A 17,232-nucleotide genomic window follows, 5' to 3' on the forward strand; every position below is an offset into this window, starting at 1 on the left:
AATTGTGGAAGTTATATGTATATACAAAGGTCATTTATGCGTTACTGTATGATTCGTTGCTGCTGATAATCGAAATACTCTCTTAATTTAAGAATCAAACTCTTCTGAAGAAATAGAGAATTTTAATAACTCGTGAATCAATATGGCTTGAGTTCGAGAAGAAAAAAAGTGGGAGGAAAATAAAGAATGATAGAATGGACGGAGCCGTTTGCGTGTTGAATTTCCCCGTGCTACTCTTCAGCTTGGAAGCTGCTACCAAATCTCAGCCCGTCACTGCCTGTGTGATTGATATCTGTCTTCCCCTTTCCTTCATCCGTACAATTCGCATCACGGAAAGAGAGCACTATTTCGTTTCATACTTTTGTCTCGCAATCGAATTTCCACTTTCATCAAGCGGTGAGGTATTCAATCGCTTCTACTAAATAACCGGTCCTGATCGAGGAAAATTAACTTAACAAAGAATGCAGTGTGCGACGCACACATCAAACGCCTTTAAGTCCGACATTTAGAATTAAATACTTGAATGTTAAAATAGTCGCAATGACACCGCATTATATAACAACACGATGGAACCGTTTTCATGGTTCTTCCATGTTATTCTGTGAAAAAGCATAGCGAAAACTGGTACGCTCCGACCATCACCGACGTCGGTTTCAGGTAGCGCAAGCAGCAACGTCGGCGAGTTAGACGAGCGGGCGATAGAGTACCAGCCGAGTTCTGCGGCCGTCACGTCGGAGTGACGAGTGCCTTCCCCTCCAACCTACCTACCAAACCCATCCACCCGTCGGCCGCCCAACGTCACCCAACGCCACCACCGCCAGCTACCCACCCTCAGAGGGCTCTCCGGGTTCTCCGGAACCACGGAGCACCCCCTTTCACTCTTTGCTTCTCTTCGGCCCCTCTTCCTTCAACTACGGCCGACTAGTAGTCGAGGAATTCGAGTTGCTATAAATCTCCCTTGACGGGCGCGATGCCAACATGGCGAGGAAGGGGCCGGGACGTGGGTTACGGAGAACTGCGAGGGTGAAGAAGGGAGGTGGCGCAGATAGGCGGCGGGATGGGGTGCTAGAAAGGAGGGGAACGCGCTTCGCCACACCAGGAATTGTAATAGTTTTGCTAGCGGGGTTAACGCGGTGTGCGAGAGCGCCCCCGCGAGAATAGAAAGAACCCGAAGGTCGGGCGAAGTGGCTCTGTCTTGGTTCGTACCATTCTGGAATGAAGGAAGACCCCGCTTTTGTTGAGGTCCGTCACTCAAGTCTTGCGTTATGCTGAAAGGCAAACGAACCCTTTCGCAAGGGCCTGGAGATTGTAACTTGTTGTTACTCGTGACATTCTTTCGTAAAAAGATCTACTTAAACTTATATACTCAATTATTAACAGAAAATTAAATAAAATTAAGATAATTTAAAGGTTTCTGGAAACTGGTTACGATTTTGAGTCGTTATATTTCCAATATAAATGGTTTCATCATAAAAAGTTTATAATTTAAATGTTTATAGTTTAATGATACTGCGTTGGGTGAGGAGTGAAAAGGATATCGTAGTTGGTAAAGTTATTTTCTGAAATGAGCTTCTCCAGCCTTAAACCAGTAAAAGGAATAAGGTACAAACAAATTACGACAAGAGAAACTGGAGACATTCTTAAGAAACAACAAGAAGACCTAAAACTTTCCAGGTGTCGACTGCATCTATGAACTATGAACTCGTCGGTGAGTTCATCAAGTAAGTTGGATTGGGATAAGTCTTATTTTCTTTGCTGCGATCTAGCAGTCTGATAAGACGTTCATGATTCTAGCGTTCTCTGTCTATCCCCTAATAATCCGTCGCGAATGGCGGGCATCTCTAATTTACCGATGTTACATCGATAAAGATACTATCAGCTAATGTAAATTTAAATCTCCTTCAAACTATATATTTTTTCTTCTTGTATGTGTGAGTATTATAAGAGTAAATGCTTGCTATTTATATACACATACGTGCACGGGCATATATATGTGTATGTATGTGTATGCATATGTGTGTGTATGTGCACACACACACACATACACACGGCTACACGTGCACGCATAATGAAAGTTAAATATACGTACAGTTTATATATTCACATGTACATACATATATATCTGCATGACGTGTGTATACAAAATATAGTAAAATTTACAAGGTATGACAGCATAGGTTTATATGTATGAGTATTTGTATTGTAGTTGTCGCATATAATCTTTCACACAAGCTTATGATAATGGTTAAAACGCACGAGACAGTTACAAAATTGACAGATTAAGTTAGGTCGAAAAGCACGATAACGTATAAAACATGCAGGAAGATTGCATTTGCACTGTTGCTTAGGATTATTATATTTGTCGATAAACGAAATGATGTATTCCTCTAAAACCGCGTCCTGAGACTGCAAAGAGCATGCTTGGGAGTATAAATCAATTAAATTATAAATTACTATACAGAAGTTGAGCAAAACGACCACCTGTTGAGGATAGGACGAGGAAGGTTGGACGAAGGGGATGAAGTGGGGTAGCTATCTCGTAAATTCCGTGCTACTACCTCCCTGTATCCATGTGTAGAAGTGGTTACTTCTTATTTACCCTCTTTTTTTCTTATAACCTGTTTCTACAATGTAATTTCCAAGTGTCACTTGCTTCTTGTTCTATAAATATGTTTATTAGAACGTACTTTTCACTACTTATTTATTCTTTTATAAATATCGCAATATAGTACGCACAGCTAAATAATAATCTTTCGAAAAAAAGCGTTCGCTTGTCGTAGAACTTTTATATATGCAACATTTTAATCTCATGTCGTCATGTTGAAATTATAATAATCATATAGTCAATTAGTTGTAGTTAATTAGATTATTTTCTTAATTTTATATTATGTACTCTATATTACTGTGAAGAGAAAAGGAAAGAGAGAGAGAGAGAGAGAGAGAGAGAGAGAGAGAGAGAGAGAGAGAGAGAGAGAAAGGGAAAAAAAGCATACAAGATTATTCATATAATTATGGAATTATTAATTGATGTATTTTTTATTCAACTGTGCAGTATACCCTGTGGATGGTCATTTTCATTATAAGGGATCTAATAGCGATTCCTGATATTCCACATTGTTTGAGGAAAAGTTGTTAATATTTTAGCTCCAAAGCGGATTTGGTAGATAAGCGTATAATTGGGAATGTGCGAAGAAAGTAGTAGGTAGGGACATTGAGAGCTGCCAGAGATGATTAATTCTCGTCGGAAAGCGCTAGACCCTTTGGAACTCGGTTGTAGCGTCCGCGCCACCCCCGCTTTTCTCATTCCACACCGGCCCACCCTCCTCTCGCTCTTCATACAACCACCTCATTCCTCTCAACTCTCTGAACCTTTCTTACTACCGACAGACTTTCTCGTTTCGTTTGTTCTCCGCCCGTGTCATTCGTTATTACATCGTAGAAACTCGCAGATATTTGGAATTCCAAGTGACGTCTAAAGGCGGCCGGCGCTTTAACCGATAGCTCGGTTTCTTACCTTAAAGGAAATCGTGTTCGACACCGCTTTTGTTAATATCCTTGCTCGAATTCTTGTCGCGCATACATACGCAAGTACATGTTTTGTGTGCATTATGTACGTGGGACTGCAAGTATTATCATACTTGCTTTTAGGTATGACGTACAAATGTATATGTATTCGATTGTTGCACGTATGTGTGTTGCACAGATATGCGCGAGCACGTCTCTGGATACAATCGTGATATAATACCGAAAGTAGTACTACTATTCGGTTTATCCTAAATCCGCACTCATCCGGTGGCCCCATCCTGTAAAACCAACGAACGCACGCGTCTGCTCGCGATATCGGTTGCATTTGCATAAGGCTATCGTCTTTCCTTTGTTGCGGACTCACCTCCCACGTACGTGGCGAGGCTGTCACTCAGAGTTTCAGAACTCTCCTCAGTCTTCTCTCGCATCAACTGTGGTTCAGTATTCTCTCTCTCTCTCTCTCTCTCTCTCTCTCTCTCTCTCTCTCTCTCTCTCTCTCCCCCCCCTCTTTCACTCTCTCTCTTTCTTACTCTTTCCTTCCTTTCCTCTCTCTCTCTCTCTCTCTCTCTCTCCCCCCTCCCTCCCCCCTCTTTCAGTCTCTCTCTTTCTTACTCTTTCCTTCCTTTCCTCTCTCTCTCTCTCTCTCTCTCTCTCTCTCTCTCTCTCTCTCTCTCTCGCTCTCTCTCTCTCTCTCTCTCTCTCTCTCTCTCTCTCTCTCTCTCTCTTTCTTTCCTTCTCTTTATCTATCTATCTCTCTTTCTTTCTCTCGGCATTTCTTCCTTCTTTCTCCCTCTTTCTCAATTTTAAACCTCCCCATAGCAAGTAAGCAACCTACACCCTATCTTCGCTACCTTGCCTGCATTCCTGCATACTATTACACGGACCTGTGCTTGCATGTTTCGTTCGCAACTCATGCTTACTTGTTCCAAATAAAATTGTGCCTCGCTAGATAGCCTTGGTTCACAGATTCCCGAATTACGGAATACTTCACGAGACATCCGATATAAGCAAGAACTGTATAAATATTTGTTTAACTGATATTTCAGCGGACGGTTATTGCAAACGTCGAACAAACGGCTCGAGTGCCGAATAATTGCACAAATAATTATCGTGACCTTGAATTTTGCTCTTGAATTTTTCGGGAAATTTTACAGCATCAACATAGTCACATACATATATCGCAATTTGTTTATTTATTTTCAAAATTTCCGTTTTCCTTACTCGGCGAAACGAAAATTAGTAATTTGTATCTCCAAGTTCGATAACGATAACTCAACGTTTGTTCCCCTTGTCTCATATTTGCCGCCGTGCAACCGTCAAAGAACATACCGAGTGTCAAGATAAGGATCTTGATATCGCGGCGCGATAGCCAACCAAAACATTTCGGGCGGCCGCGAATGGACGGATGGGCGCAAAACGTACAAAACGTACAGAAAGACAGTAGATCCGAGCGAGATCCAGGGTGTTCCGCTAGTGCGTTACTCCGCACGCTCCTCAAGTAACTCACTTCTTGCCCGTGAATGCGGAGGTCTTCATGGTTTCGCCGAGTCGCCTAACTGGGGATGGAATGGAACGTACTTGGTGGATACGGGAGGAGAGAATGGAGGCCGCATTAATAAAACATTAAGGTTTTGTAGACGATGTATCGATGTAGTGTTTATATTATCTTCTTTGATGTCGACATGTGAATTGGACAGATTTGTTATTCAGACTCCGTACATAAAAGTGCTGAAGTCTTGCTCCGCTCCGTTTGTGGACAGGGCGCGTATCGACGACGACAACTCGGACACCGACGGACGGCTGGACGAACGGACGGACGGACAGACAGACAGACAGACAGACAGACAGACAGACAGACAAACAGACGAACGGACGAACGAACGGACAAACAGATAGACAGACAGACGGACGGACGGACGGACGGACGGACGAACGGACGGACGGACGGACGGACAGACGGACAAACGAAACGAACAAACGCGAGCATGGATGGATGAACGCGGACAGCCTGCTTCAAGTCCGTGCTCCGCTTGTCAGTCAGTACGTAGAAGAGTGGTCTTATCCGTGCGCGTACGCGTGCGCGTGCAGTCAGCTCGTCGCTTACTTGGAAAACTGTTTCCTGCAGTTGGAATATTTTTCTACGTTGCTTCTCGTGAAAGAGATGAAATATATCGCGAAGACAAGAGAAATGAGCTCTTATGAAGAAATTAAAATTTATCTTATATAACGCGCGACGTACGACGTGACGGACAGGATTTCTCTTCTGGTTCTTTATTTTTCTCTTCACTCTCTTCTTTTTTCCTTGCAAACGCGGGAATAAAATTATGGATGAGAGTAGTATGTTTTTTTCCGTGCGACGTCTCGAAATCTCGTTTCGTACTGTTATACGTCTCGATGTCGAATCATAGTACAATTGCTCCTACACCTTAATTTCACAACGAACGGACTACACCCACTCGTTCCTTCGAGCCGCGTGGTATCGACATTCTTCGCGATGTCGTGCTCGGGACTCCGCGATCCCCCTCCTACTCTCAACACGGTACTGTGATCCTGAACCTTGACTCTTCATTAATCACCCCGTGGTATCAATGACTGACTGAGTGACTGACGGCAGGCGAGAGGTATTATATACCTACGGTGTTCGCGCGATGCGCTGATGTTCGTCGTGGGGATCTTTCTCGTGCCTGATAAACTGACGAAGAGAATCTTGTCTGAAAACTTTCTTATGCTTTTCCTCGCTGTCTCGTATAATACCTAAAAAAAAATAACCTATTAAAGAAAAAGATAAGAAAGCGAATGAATTATCGCGATGTGACCGATATGTCGATGTTTAGCACGACATAATGAGAAAAAAGAAGAAAGAGGAAAAACACACGTCGCGTTTCGCACACGTAGGTGGAAATCGTAGGTGGAAATCAGATCTCTCTCGAAGCAATTAAATTTGTCGCTGTACACGATCACATGCACGCCAATTAGGGTAAGGAGCGAGTTAAATGTCGTGACGTGAAGTGCATTTAAAGCTTAAGTCTCCACCAGTCTTGACCGATACTTTCCGATAAAAAAGGCAGTCCAATTGGATCGAAAGGTCACGACCTTACGGTGGCCGGCGCCACAGTGAGTTTACTCTTCATTTATACGGTACTCCGTTACGGACCAAACACTGAAAGTCACGGTTACCTTCTCGCAGCCTCTAACAAAGGTGCATCTACGGCCCAATCGAATATGCGCCGTCATCGTCGGTAGCTTAGACGATCTGATCATCCCAGTGAGCCTTGCGACGGATCGTGACTTGCGGTTAAAGCCTTGTCTTCTCTTGTCTTCTTGTTACATGACTCCTGTCTGTTTCTGTAGTTTTCGAGGGTGTGAGTATGCTTTATCACACACGCCTCCTTGCACAGCCGATACGCGATTCTTATCACGGCGCTTTCAGTCTGAGTAAAATGCGGACTAGACGAGTGCATATATATATATATATATATATAAATATATTTTACGAACGTAAGCCGATATCATTTAAATCGTTCGATTGGTCGGAAGGCCAATTAATTTCACAGATCAGAAATAATCGATCAGAAAATTATGCGTATGCGCTTATCGCACATGATAAATGTAGAAGCGGTCGGGAAAGCGTTTGTACAAATACAGCCAATGCACAGACAAATAAACCGAATCAAAGTATTAATAATAGAATTGACTGGACTGGTTATTTGAGATGAATAAGGTCACTGTAATTTTGGATTAGCATCTAATCGGAATCTTACTAATAACAGTAGCACAGTAGAATTTAAGATATTTGCGTGTAACTGAAATAACGAGAGGCGTTATTAGGAAAGAAGAGTCTGCACCATGGTGAAGATAACCCCTCGCGTAGCCACTGCGTAATCTTTCAACTTCGACACTATCGTGCTTTACGTACGAGCAATAAAAAAACATGCGCCAAATATCATATCGACAATTATAAACACAACAATTATCGTCGTACAAGACGTGCGTCATGATCGACAGTACTTCATGCCGCCGGGGCCAGTAACTCCCTTTGTTACATTGCTGCATTCACGTATCCGACAAATTTTTTAAATTGCCGCGCATGTGATAACACCGTGATTGTGCACGTTGTGATGAGGACATTAAACCGCGATACGATAAACTCGCGGTACATATTTTTCTGCTTTTTCTTTTCCATTCTCTTACTGGATCCGGAAAGAAAGAAACATCGATGATTTCTGTACGTCATACCATTTAATAATTACAATTTAAATTATATAATTATACGATCTTACACGTACGGTGCTCTAGATTACGTAGATGTAATAAGTAGGTATTTTTAGTTAGACTATTACGTATATTACATGGAATGAAGTAACATTTGAGTGACGCTACGCGAACGTAATATTTGAGCTTAATTTAACTCGGAGAACGCATCCTTTGCACCTGACGAGTAAATAGTAAATATCTGCAGCTTTCGTTTCACCTCTCACGTCAAACCGCGAGCACATACTACGAACGACTTTGAATCGATTTTCGATAAGCATCGAGATAGCACAACTACGTATCCCGCGATGTATCTCGTGTAAAAGAGTAATTCAAATCTCGCATCATTTATGCACATCGTTTATAGGTACGGAACGTGTTGCACGACACGCGGCGTAAACAACAAAAAAAATAATAATAACGAAACAAATAAAATACAATATTAACACTGGACCAAGTCATTAGTAACAGACTCACTCTCAATACAATAATAGAGATAATATCAAGAATTTCAATAATGATCATTATGACGATAATAATAATAATAATAATAATAATAATAATAATAATAATAATAATAAAATCCTCACTATATACTTTATTTAAATATCCTTATAATGTACCAGGCGATAACGAAAAAAATTACATTTTTCTCTAGATACATTGGTTGCAGGAAAGAATGATCTCTCTTCTTATTTTACATTCCAGATGACGTCTCCAAATTGTAGACTCAAATATAATTCCGGTATCGTGCAGTCTGCTTCCTCAATTACAATTCATTCGCAAAAGAGTTTCGGATTTCAGTAACATTTTACCTAGGCTTAATCTAATTTTCGGTAATTCATAATTCGTACGACGAATTGTAGAGGGTCTTTGAGGACGAATAAAAGAGGACTTTTTTCATTAACGCCTCGTACATAGTAATAACGTCATTCGATATTCGTGTTATATATATTCAATAATTATGTACAATTCAGTACTAATCTAGTTAAAAGATCTCTTTTTTTATTTGTGTCCTCCTCTTCCCCTCCCCTCGTTTTCCTTTGATCTCTATCTCTTTCTCCCTCTATCGCTTCTATCGCTTAAGATATCTTGACATACTAAATTCCCTGTATTCTTCCGAATTTGCATCGCGTAATGCGCAGTTACGATAAATTTGATAAGCATAGAGCGACTGCTTTTAAACGTTCCTTCTGTCGTATCACAAGATAATCAGTTACTTAGATACTACCTAATTAGTATACATACTTGCGCTCGCTTCCCGGTTAACTAGTGAATATCCAATCGCTTTTTACCGATTCATGCGGAGTAATACATTTCTTCTGTTACACAAACACACACCTATGTATATGCTGTGTATCGATAAGTACGCGCAATCAGGTGGCACGTGCATGCGATTTGCGTTAGATATCCAGCGCGGCATGCACATACATTGCACCATCGAAGTTATTACACAACACCCACGACATAGCGGGTGTCATTTATCCCGTTTCGACTGCACAAAACATTTTCTTTTCTCGTTGTTTTTTTCTTCTCTTTTTTTTTTTACTGTATAGACTTCGGACTTTAGATATGGTTATAGAAACTAATCGGATTTCTATAAGGATTAAGATTAATATATCTTGAGTCGAGAGAAACAATAGTAGTCCATTTGATATATCAATCGCGATAAAATGCTCGATGCGGTAGGATAAAAAAAAACAGATAAATGTTAAGTTCTGCGCAAGATTTGTCTACGTACCAACAATTTAGGAACAACGTGGCTGCTCCAGGGAGACATTGGCTACATTTCGCTGTGAATTATTTACAGAGAAAATGTTGGGCCTCAGCTGCCCACCGTTTCGTCAGTCACACGATAGGATCGTAAGATAGGATTGTAAAATAAACGCATTTTATGACACGAGTGTTCATTTCTCGGTGAGAAAACGGTACGTGTAAATCAGAATTTATAATTTTCGTTCTTTTTCGCGCGCGGACTTCTCGTATCGTGTAAATTAATGTACGAAGGAATTAAGGTATATCTAAGCATTTTATACGAAAGGAAGAACAGAATAGCGGAAATGTAAATACAGATGTAAATATCGTAATTATGATTCTCTATAACTCTGTTATAGCTTCGTAGTAATTATCGTTTTAATCTTACGTGTAAATTATGCTGCATGAATATCTCGTCGTTCACTAATATAACGTCGCGCATCATCCGTTCCTTACTTTTTAGTATATATCATAAAGCCAGCATAATTTACACGTGAATTTGCCAAAGTCACCTCTGCATCCAAGAATTCAACGGAGAATAGTTCGAGTATCAGTTGGCGTCTTACGAGCTACGAAATAGAGACTTTAAGACGTGCAGATAGAAACTGTGTTTCTCCTGGGGCTGTTTTGGTCTTTCGTTTTCTTTCTTTTTTCTCCGATAAATACGTTTCTCATCTTAAAAAAAAAAAAAAAAGACCGAACAAGGGAATAATGCTCGGAAGAAGAAACAATAAATAAGTACATGAGCGGCATTCTCCCGATCTTCATTTCCGTCGGTTATGCATTAAAAATGAAACAGTGTGCAGCCAGACAAGATAACTGATTAATTTGTTGTTAGATTAATTAATTACTTAGACCGCAAATTTCTACATCTTAAGCTAAAGATTCGGTTTCATCTCACCCGCTGAGGTGGCCTCTCATTCGCTTTAGTATCAGTATTTTATAATCTCATGCGTGAGAGCCCCTCGGAGCGCGTCCAGTCTATTAAATCGGGCGTACGGCGCTATATGTGCAGAAAATTTTGGCTTCCCTTCAACTTCGAATAGTCATATAGTGACAGTGACTTCGTGTCCGCAGACCGAAGACGAATGGGAACGGATTGTTGTACCTTTCTGTCTGTCTCTATCAAGGAAGGGAGACAGAACCGTTTCCTCTCTCTTGCGCGCGTTTCACTGGAATCCTCCTTCCTAATTTCCCGGATGTGCCAGCGCGAGCCAATAAATATGCGAAACAATTTAAATACAAGGTCAACGTACGCAGAAGGAGGCCCCTAATCCTCTTTGTTCCAGCTGCGACGACAATCCGTTACCCAGCGTCGCTGCATATCAGCGGCGAATCAGCGGAACGCACCACGTGTCCTACTGGAAGTGAAGTCTCCTCGACCCAGTCCAAATCACGTGACAAGGCCCGTGACGTAGCGCAGGGTCTAGGGCGGAAAAAGCCTTTTAGAAGTTCTGCTCGCCGTACATCCCGGGGAACCGGACAGCGTGTGCTCCGAGCTCGGCGGGCGAGAACTCGTCCTATGTGGCCAAGTGAGCGAACTGACCAGGGTGGGGCGCGAACTGGTAAGGGTGGCCGTACGGCGACATGTGGTACGGCACGATGTTCATACTCGCCATCTTGTGCTCCTTCTTCCACTTCATGCGCCGATTCTGGAACCAGATCTTTATCTGACGCTCTGTAAGACAGAGGGCATGCGCGATTTCGATGCGACGCCGCCTCGTCAAGTAGCGGTTGAAGTGGAACTCCTTTTCCAGCTCCAGGGTCTGATACCTGGTGTACGAAGTCCTTTGCCGTTTCGTCTCGCCGTTGGCATTCACCGTACCTGGAAGTCAAAGGGACTCGTTATTGCGCGAGATACAACGGACACGGGTGGTGCTGAACAAGCGTGAAGTTCGTGGAAATAATCGATAAGTCACAACCGGACGAATCGCAGCGTCCATAATTCCAGCGCGTATGAAATAGCTCTACGTACTAATTCGCAGGTACAAAGTAAAACGTTTGGAACGTGCTACTTCTCAAAAGGTAGATTTTATCGTGAGCGAGCAACGAGTGGAGAAGCGCGAAAGGTTGAATAAAAGATGGGGTTGAAAGCACAGAGACAGAGAGAGAGAGAGAGAGAGAGAGAGAGAGAGGGGGGGGGGGAGAGACGATGCATATTACTAAGAGCCACGGCGTGCGACGCGTGACGCCCTCGTTAATTATTTTAACGAGTCGTGGTTAATGCCTCGGCTAGTGCTACTGGATTGCAAACTGGTCACTTGGCAGCTGCTTTACCTATTTGCGCCGCACGCCTCAACCATAAATAATTTTGCAACGCTATTATTACGATACCGCGGCTATTACACGTATTTCCTGAGCGTGGCAAAAATTGTCGCCAAACGACATCAGAAATAAGCCACGTCTCAGTCTCTCAATTCCTTTGTTCTGTGCGACAACGTAGTGTGCGTAAATCAATTTGGCATTGGCGGATCCATTTGTTAAATGGGATTGGGTAAAGTGAAGTGTAATATTAACGACAAACTAGCCATTAGCAATTTGCGCTGCATAAAGTAAAAAGGAATATGTACATATGGTACTATAGTCACCGAAATAAATAAGGAATACTGCAATATCCAAAAAGCTCGAATAATGTGTACAAAACGGATGGAACGGATGGAACGGTGGAAAAAACTAATGTTATCCCACAATTGAATTCGATGTGAGGCAGATGGATCGCACCTTTTCACTGCTTTACGATTTTCCTCTCATGAAAATATTTCAGACGGTACCCGTACTGCTGTATCGTCGACGTGACCAATATACCAAATAACTTGTGCCCCTCCGACTAACATAGGCTCCGGTTTGATGCTTCAGCAGGTGTTACGCGAGTAAGGGTGCGTTTTTAGGTTCATTGTGAGCACGGGTCATTGCGGATATTAAAGAGCCGGCTCATTTACAGCTATAATGGATAGCTATTAATAGCGCGGGACAAGGGAGAGAAGTTGATGAGTCGTGCAGATAAAGATGCGGCTAAGCAGGAAGTACTACCATGCGAATGCGCGCGTGCGCGCGCGCACGGCAGCAAGAAAGTCGCGCAACAAATGCGCCATTTATATAAACCTTCGCTGATTCATAGTCGAGCACACGTGCGGAAATGTACGATAGTAGGATGTACAGCAGATCGAAGCCCGCGCTGCTGCAGATATGAATAAATATTTGTCAGTATTGCTGAGAAAGTGCGTAATTTCTGATTAGCCAATGTTCTCGCGGCATCTTGATCATCTGCGCGCGATATCAGCGATAAGTCGTACGGTAGTGCAAGTAATACGTCTGAAAATTTATTCCACGAGCTTGAGCAACGAGCCTGGACACTTCCGGGCGAGCGAAAAGCTCTTTCGCGGAGGATGGTTAATCGGCGAACATTGAACAACGAAGCTCCTACCGGGCTTAATGACTGGACCCTTCACCCGGCGTTATCGCTTTCCTCCCGATGTAACACGTCGCTGGGTCGCGCGCGACGTGACTTTTTAATAAATAGTGTTCTGGCTGTCTGAACACGGGACTTGTGCGGTCTGCATATCGTTTATCCGACATACCTGTCTGCTTTGTAACCGACAAACCGAATTCCCTTTTTCATCCACTCATTATATTCCACGACATTGCTGTTGTTGTTGCGTTGTTGACCAAAAGAATTGCTAAGTCGGTGTTTCCAGTATCGATTTATCAGTACCCGAAATTGTTGCGTCGTGCAACTCTACTGACTGAGACAAAGTCAAACCAATCGCCATTATTTATTATCGTCCAGCTTTTTTATCGTTCGCATGCGTCACTTTTCTTTCGATGTTAAATAAAATGACCGTGGCTGAAAAAATCCAAATATATGTTTCTCTGAAGCGTGCACCCTTGATCTTTTCTGGTGATAAATTGCTATCTGTATCTCGTCGACATCGATACAACGCACGTTGATGTGTAAAGGAATGTACCCGGTGAAGGTTGGTGAGAAAGTTCCCGACGATGCTCATACGCGATTGAAATATGCCTCTTAGACGCACCGTGTTAATCCTTCCAGCTAATACTGCACAAGAGAGATCAGGATAGGCTCGCTACGCTTTGCTTGCTGCCTACGACGCAGCAGTAGGAGTTTTTATCGTCGCGGCAGAAATATGTGCTAGGATAATAATCCCCAGCGTGCGCGCGCGTGCGGTGGGATTGTTGAATTGTCGGACATTATTTAATCTTCGATGCGATCGTGATTGATTCCTTTTTATTATTATCATGCCTCCGATGCATTAAAGCGCCGTGGTAATCGCTGACCCGATTAAATTTCACGCGTGTCAGGCACACCTGTTTAATTAGCATTTAGATTTTATCTGGCGTGTGTGATCTTGGTGGTTATTCTCGCACTATAAATTCTAAAGCATCAAGGGGAGTACGAGCCAATATGTTATTGTAACGTGAATTTCCGTAATCATACGCATGGCTTGCGTTATATATCTCCAGGTAATAAATTTCGCAATCGCATCGGATCTTAAGCAGATGCAATGGGAACACTTCCTACGTTCGTTCTCGTGAGGACGCGAAGGATTTTCTTCTTGCATTTTCGTGGTGAACTCTCACCTTCGTCAAGGAGCAACGGAGAGGCTCAAGGCACCCTCATCGTAAGTATATCGCCCAAGTAAGAATAATCATCGCGGTGTGAAGCAGCGTTGCCGGTATAAATTGAACAGCTTCTGCGTCAGATTGCTCGAATACCGAGCTCTCAAATAATCGGCGGTGACGCTCGAGTTGTGCTCATCTCTGCCATCTATTATTGAATCTCGCACACAAACAAATACATTTGATTAAATTAACACGATGGAATGAACGGGCCAAATGCATTTTGTATGAAGAGAACAGAATTTCTGATTCTTAGGGTTGAATTTGGTTTGGTAAGAACTAGAAACTCTGTTATCTTCAGTCAAAATGCATTCGGTTCGTTGGTTCGTCACATTGATTTAATCAAACTGTTTTTTTTGTGCAGCGGCTAATTTTGTCTGTTACGTCTTTTAAGAAACTGTGAGTACTAAAATAATAAATAACTGCGTAATAATAAATAATACTATAATTAATTGAGATACTATACATGTTTAAAGACACCAATTACGGTACTCGAGTATCCCTGGGTGACATTGGATAACTAGATGTTTGGAAAATACCGGAAAGATTTGCTTATCTGGATTATAACCGGATGTCCGTATACTGTCATCACTGATATGAACGGCTGAACGACGACACGCATACTTGCTTGGAAATCTTGTGAAATTACTTTTAGTCGTTGATTACCTGTCTTTCTGTCAGTCAATCGGTCGCAACTGATTGCTAATATTGCTAACTGGCATTACGTTATTTATTATACTTATACCGTGCAGTAATCTCAGAGGAGCAACAACCATGACGTTTAAACATTTACAGCCATAAGATGGATCCGAAACATGCATGATACGTTGTATAATAATATATTTCTACATAGATGAGAACTGTTCTTTCAATATTTCAGGATTTGCTGTTTGATGTTTGTTCAATATATTAAATATTTGTTTAATATACTAAAATTATTTCTTTAAAAATCTTTACTCGATAAATTATTGTTTCACAAGTTCTTGACACAATCGTAAAAGTTATCGATTATATTAAATTCCTCTCCGTTACGTGTTAGAAGACGGATAAAAATTTAAGTGGAACAAAAACGTTTAGCATCTTTAGTCGTGCAATGAAAGATGTGCGGAGAAGTCGAAGAAGCCGGGGTGCGCGTGTAGTCGTCGTTGTTGTAAGACCGAGGCAGGCTAAGCGCAGGGCCGTGTCGTGTCACCCATCTTGATGTCACCTCGTGTCGTCTAGCGTTTTCGTGCCTCGCTCTTAATAGAATGCAGAGCGTGCGTGTATTTGCACCGAAGCCTGTACCAAACGTGTCACCGACTGCCAGTCTGACGACTGCCTTGACTGCCTGACTGACAGATCGGCTGGTTAAGACCGACTAACACGTGACCGGGATAATCCCACGCGACAGTGTTCACGGTATGTCTGATTGATCTTCTCGGTTTTTAATACACATTCAGATGTTTCCTCGCCGTGCTTTGTTTAATCTTCAAACTTGCAGGTTTCCTTCACTGTCTGTGCGATATATGAATTTGACGTAAATTTCATGCGACGCGATCTGTAAATGTGTGTGGATAATTAATACAGTGCAATAATAGTTCATAAATATTTTATTTACTCGATATTTGATATTTTATTTGTTAGATACTCGTGCGATTCACATTTAATTTATAATATCAGTTATAATAATTATTTTTTACACAGATCATAATTTAGATTGTTGCATTCCTCAAGTGCGTGTGGGTATATTTGTGTATAGATGTATAAGCGCAGTATATCGGTCGGGAGCAAGTTCTAAGAAAGTATATATAGAATTCTTGCTACCCCCTAACCCACGGAACGTATCTGAGTGGTTATCTGATACGAGTTCAAGCACGACCGTATCAATTCTTTTCATCTGCGCGATCGACTTAGGAATTCCAAAGAGGCCAATAAAAATTCGTAAGTTTCGCGACGTAATGAACAGCGGAAGTGGTCTCGAGTCCTGATGTCATTAAAGATATCAGTCAGACGTCAATTTGTTACAGACACTCATTGTCGCGTTCTGATTAAAGAAGCACGATTAACCTAATCCAACCACGCCTTAATCTGATATTTTTCGACCATTCGCGATGAGACGCGACGATACACATGCAACGAGCAGCGAAATATGGAGGATATCAATTGCGCAATGAGAACTAGACGATTTTGTTTACAACGTAAACGCCACTTGTGATAAGCATAATGTCTAGTTCAACACAACATCCGACACAGGCTACATCCGAATAGCATTGACACTACAGATAAAAGAAGAGAAGAGATTCATAAATAACTCGAGCAGTTGACTGTGGCTATTATGCAATTACGATTGCATCTCTGTAGCCTAGGTGGTCTAAGGCTTCAAGATCTCGTGTTCGGTTCTACAAGATAGTGCCTCTTAAAAGTTGTCGTTGTTTCAGGTCAGATATTCCGCCAGTGGTATCGCGTGGCTATCATATCTTGTCTTCGTTTTCTGCTCTGTCCGCGTTCTACGTTACTAATGACAGGCTTGTAGCCTGCATTCTCTTTGATTCATCGTTCTGCCCTGTGAATTTCACCAGATATAACAATAGTATAAGCATCTACGTGTCTGACCCATTCTTGTCAGTACAGATATGCACGTATGCATTTTTCAGGCTAATCAGTGAGCCAATTTCAATTAGCAGTGTCAATATCCGAGTACACTCGATCACTAGGAAGATTATTCAGATATCCGAGTATCATGGATAGTGTATTAAGGATATCTAATACGTGAAAAAAGGATATTCAGTTCGGTAATTGAATTTTCTATTTGTCGTCTGGAGAGCAGACGAAAAAAACTCGAAATTCTTCTTTAGCCATTCGATCAGGAACAGGGAAATCCCTATTTCCCAAAGATGTTGCTACTTAGTCTAGTAATTGTTCTTGGTTATCTCAAGAGCTGACGAGTGTTTCCAGTCGTGGTAATAGAAATATCGCTCTTCGTCACCGAATTTTCATCTGTTCTCCATTCAATCAAACAAATTTGCTTCCTATGTAGAACAAAACAGCCAACAGCAGCAGATGCGAAATCAGGTTCTATGAAGA

The 17,232-nt window shown here is 41.9% G+C and overlaps 1 protein-coding gene across 1 annotated transcript in view; it reads right to left on the reverse strand.

Annotated features, from left to right (window-relative positions):
* Positions 1 to 8,366: 8,366 nt before the first annotated feature.
* Positions 8,367 to 17,232, reverse strand: part of LOC105188820 (Sex combs reduced) — a 24,609-nt gene continuing 15,743 nt past the window's right edge. Inside the window, exon 3 of the mRNA XM_025301024.1 lies at positions 8,367 to 11,356. Within this exon, the coding sequence (XP_025156809.1) occupies positions 11,052 to 11,356 (305 nt within the window). The 3' untranslated portion in view covers positions 8,367 to 11,051. The remainder of the gene's footprint in view (positions 11,357 to 17,232) is intronic.

Source organism: Harpegnathos saltator, unplaced genomic scaffold, assembly GCF_003227715.2.
Source record: "Harpegnathos saltator strain DR-91 unplaced genomic scaffold, Hsal_v8.6 scaffold4, whole genome shotgun sequence".
Classification (NCBI taxonomy): Eukaryota; Metazoa; Arthropoda; class Insecta; order Hymenoptera; family Formicidae; genus Harpegnathos; species Harpegnathos saltator.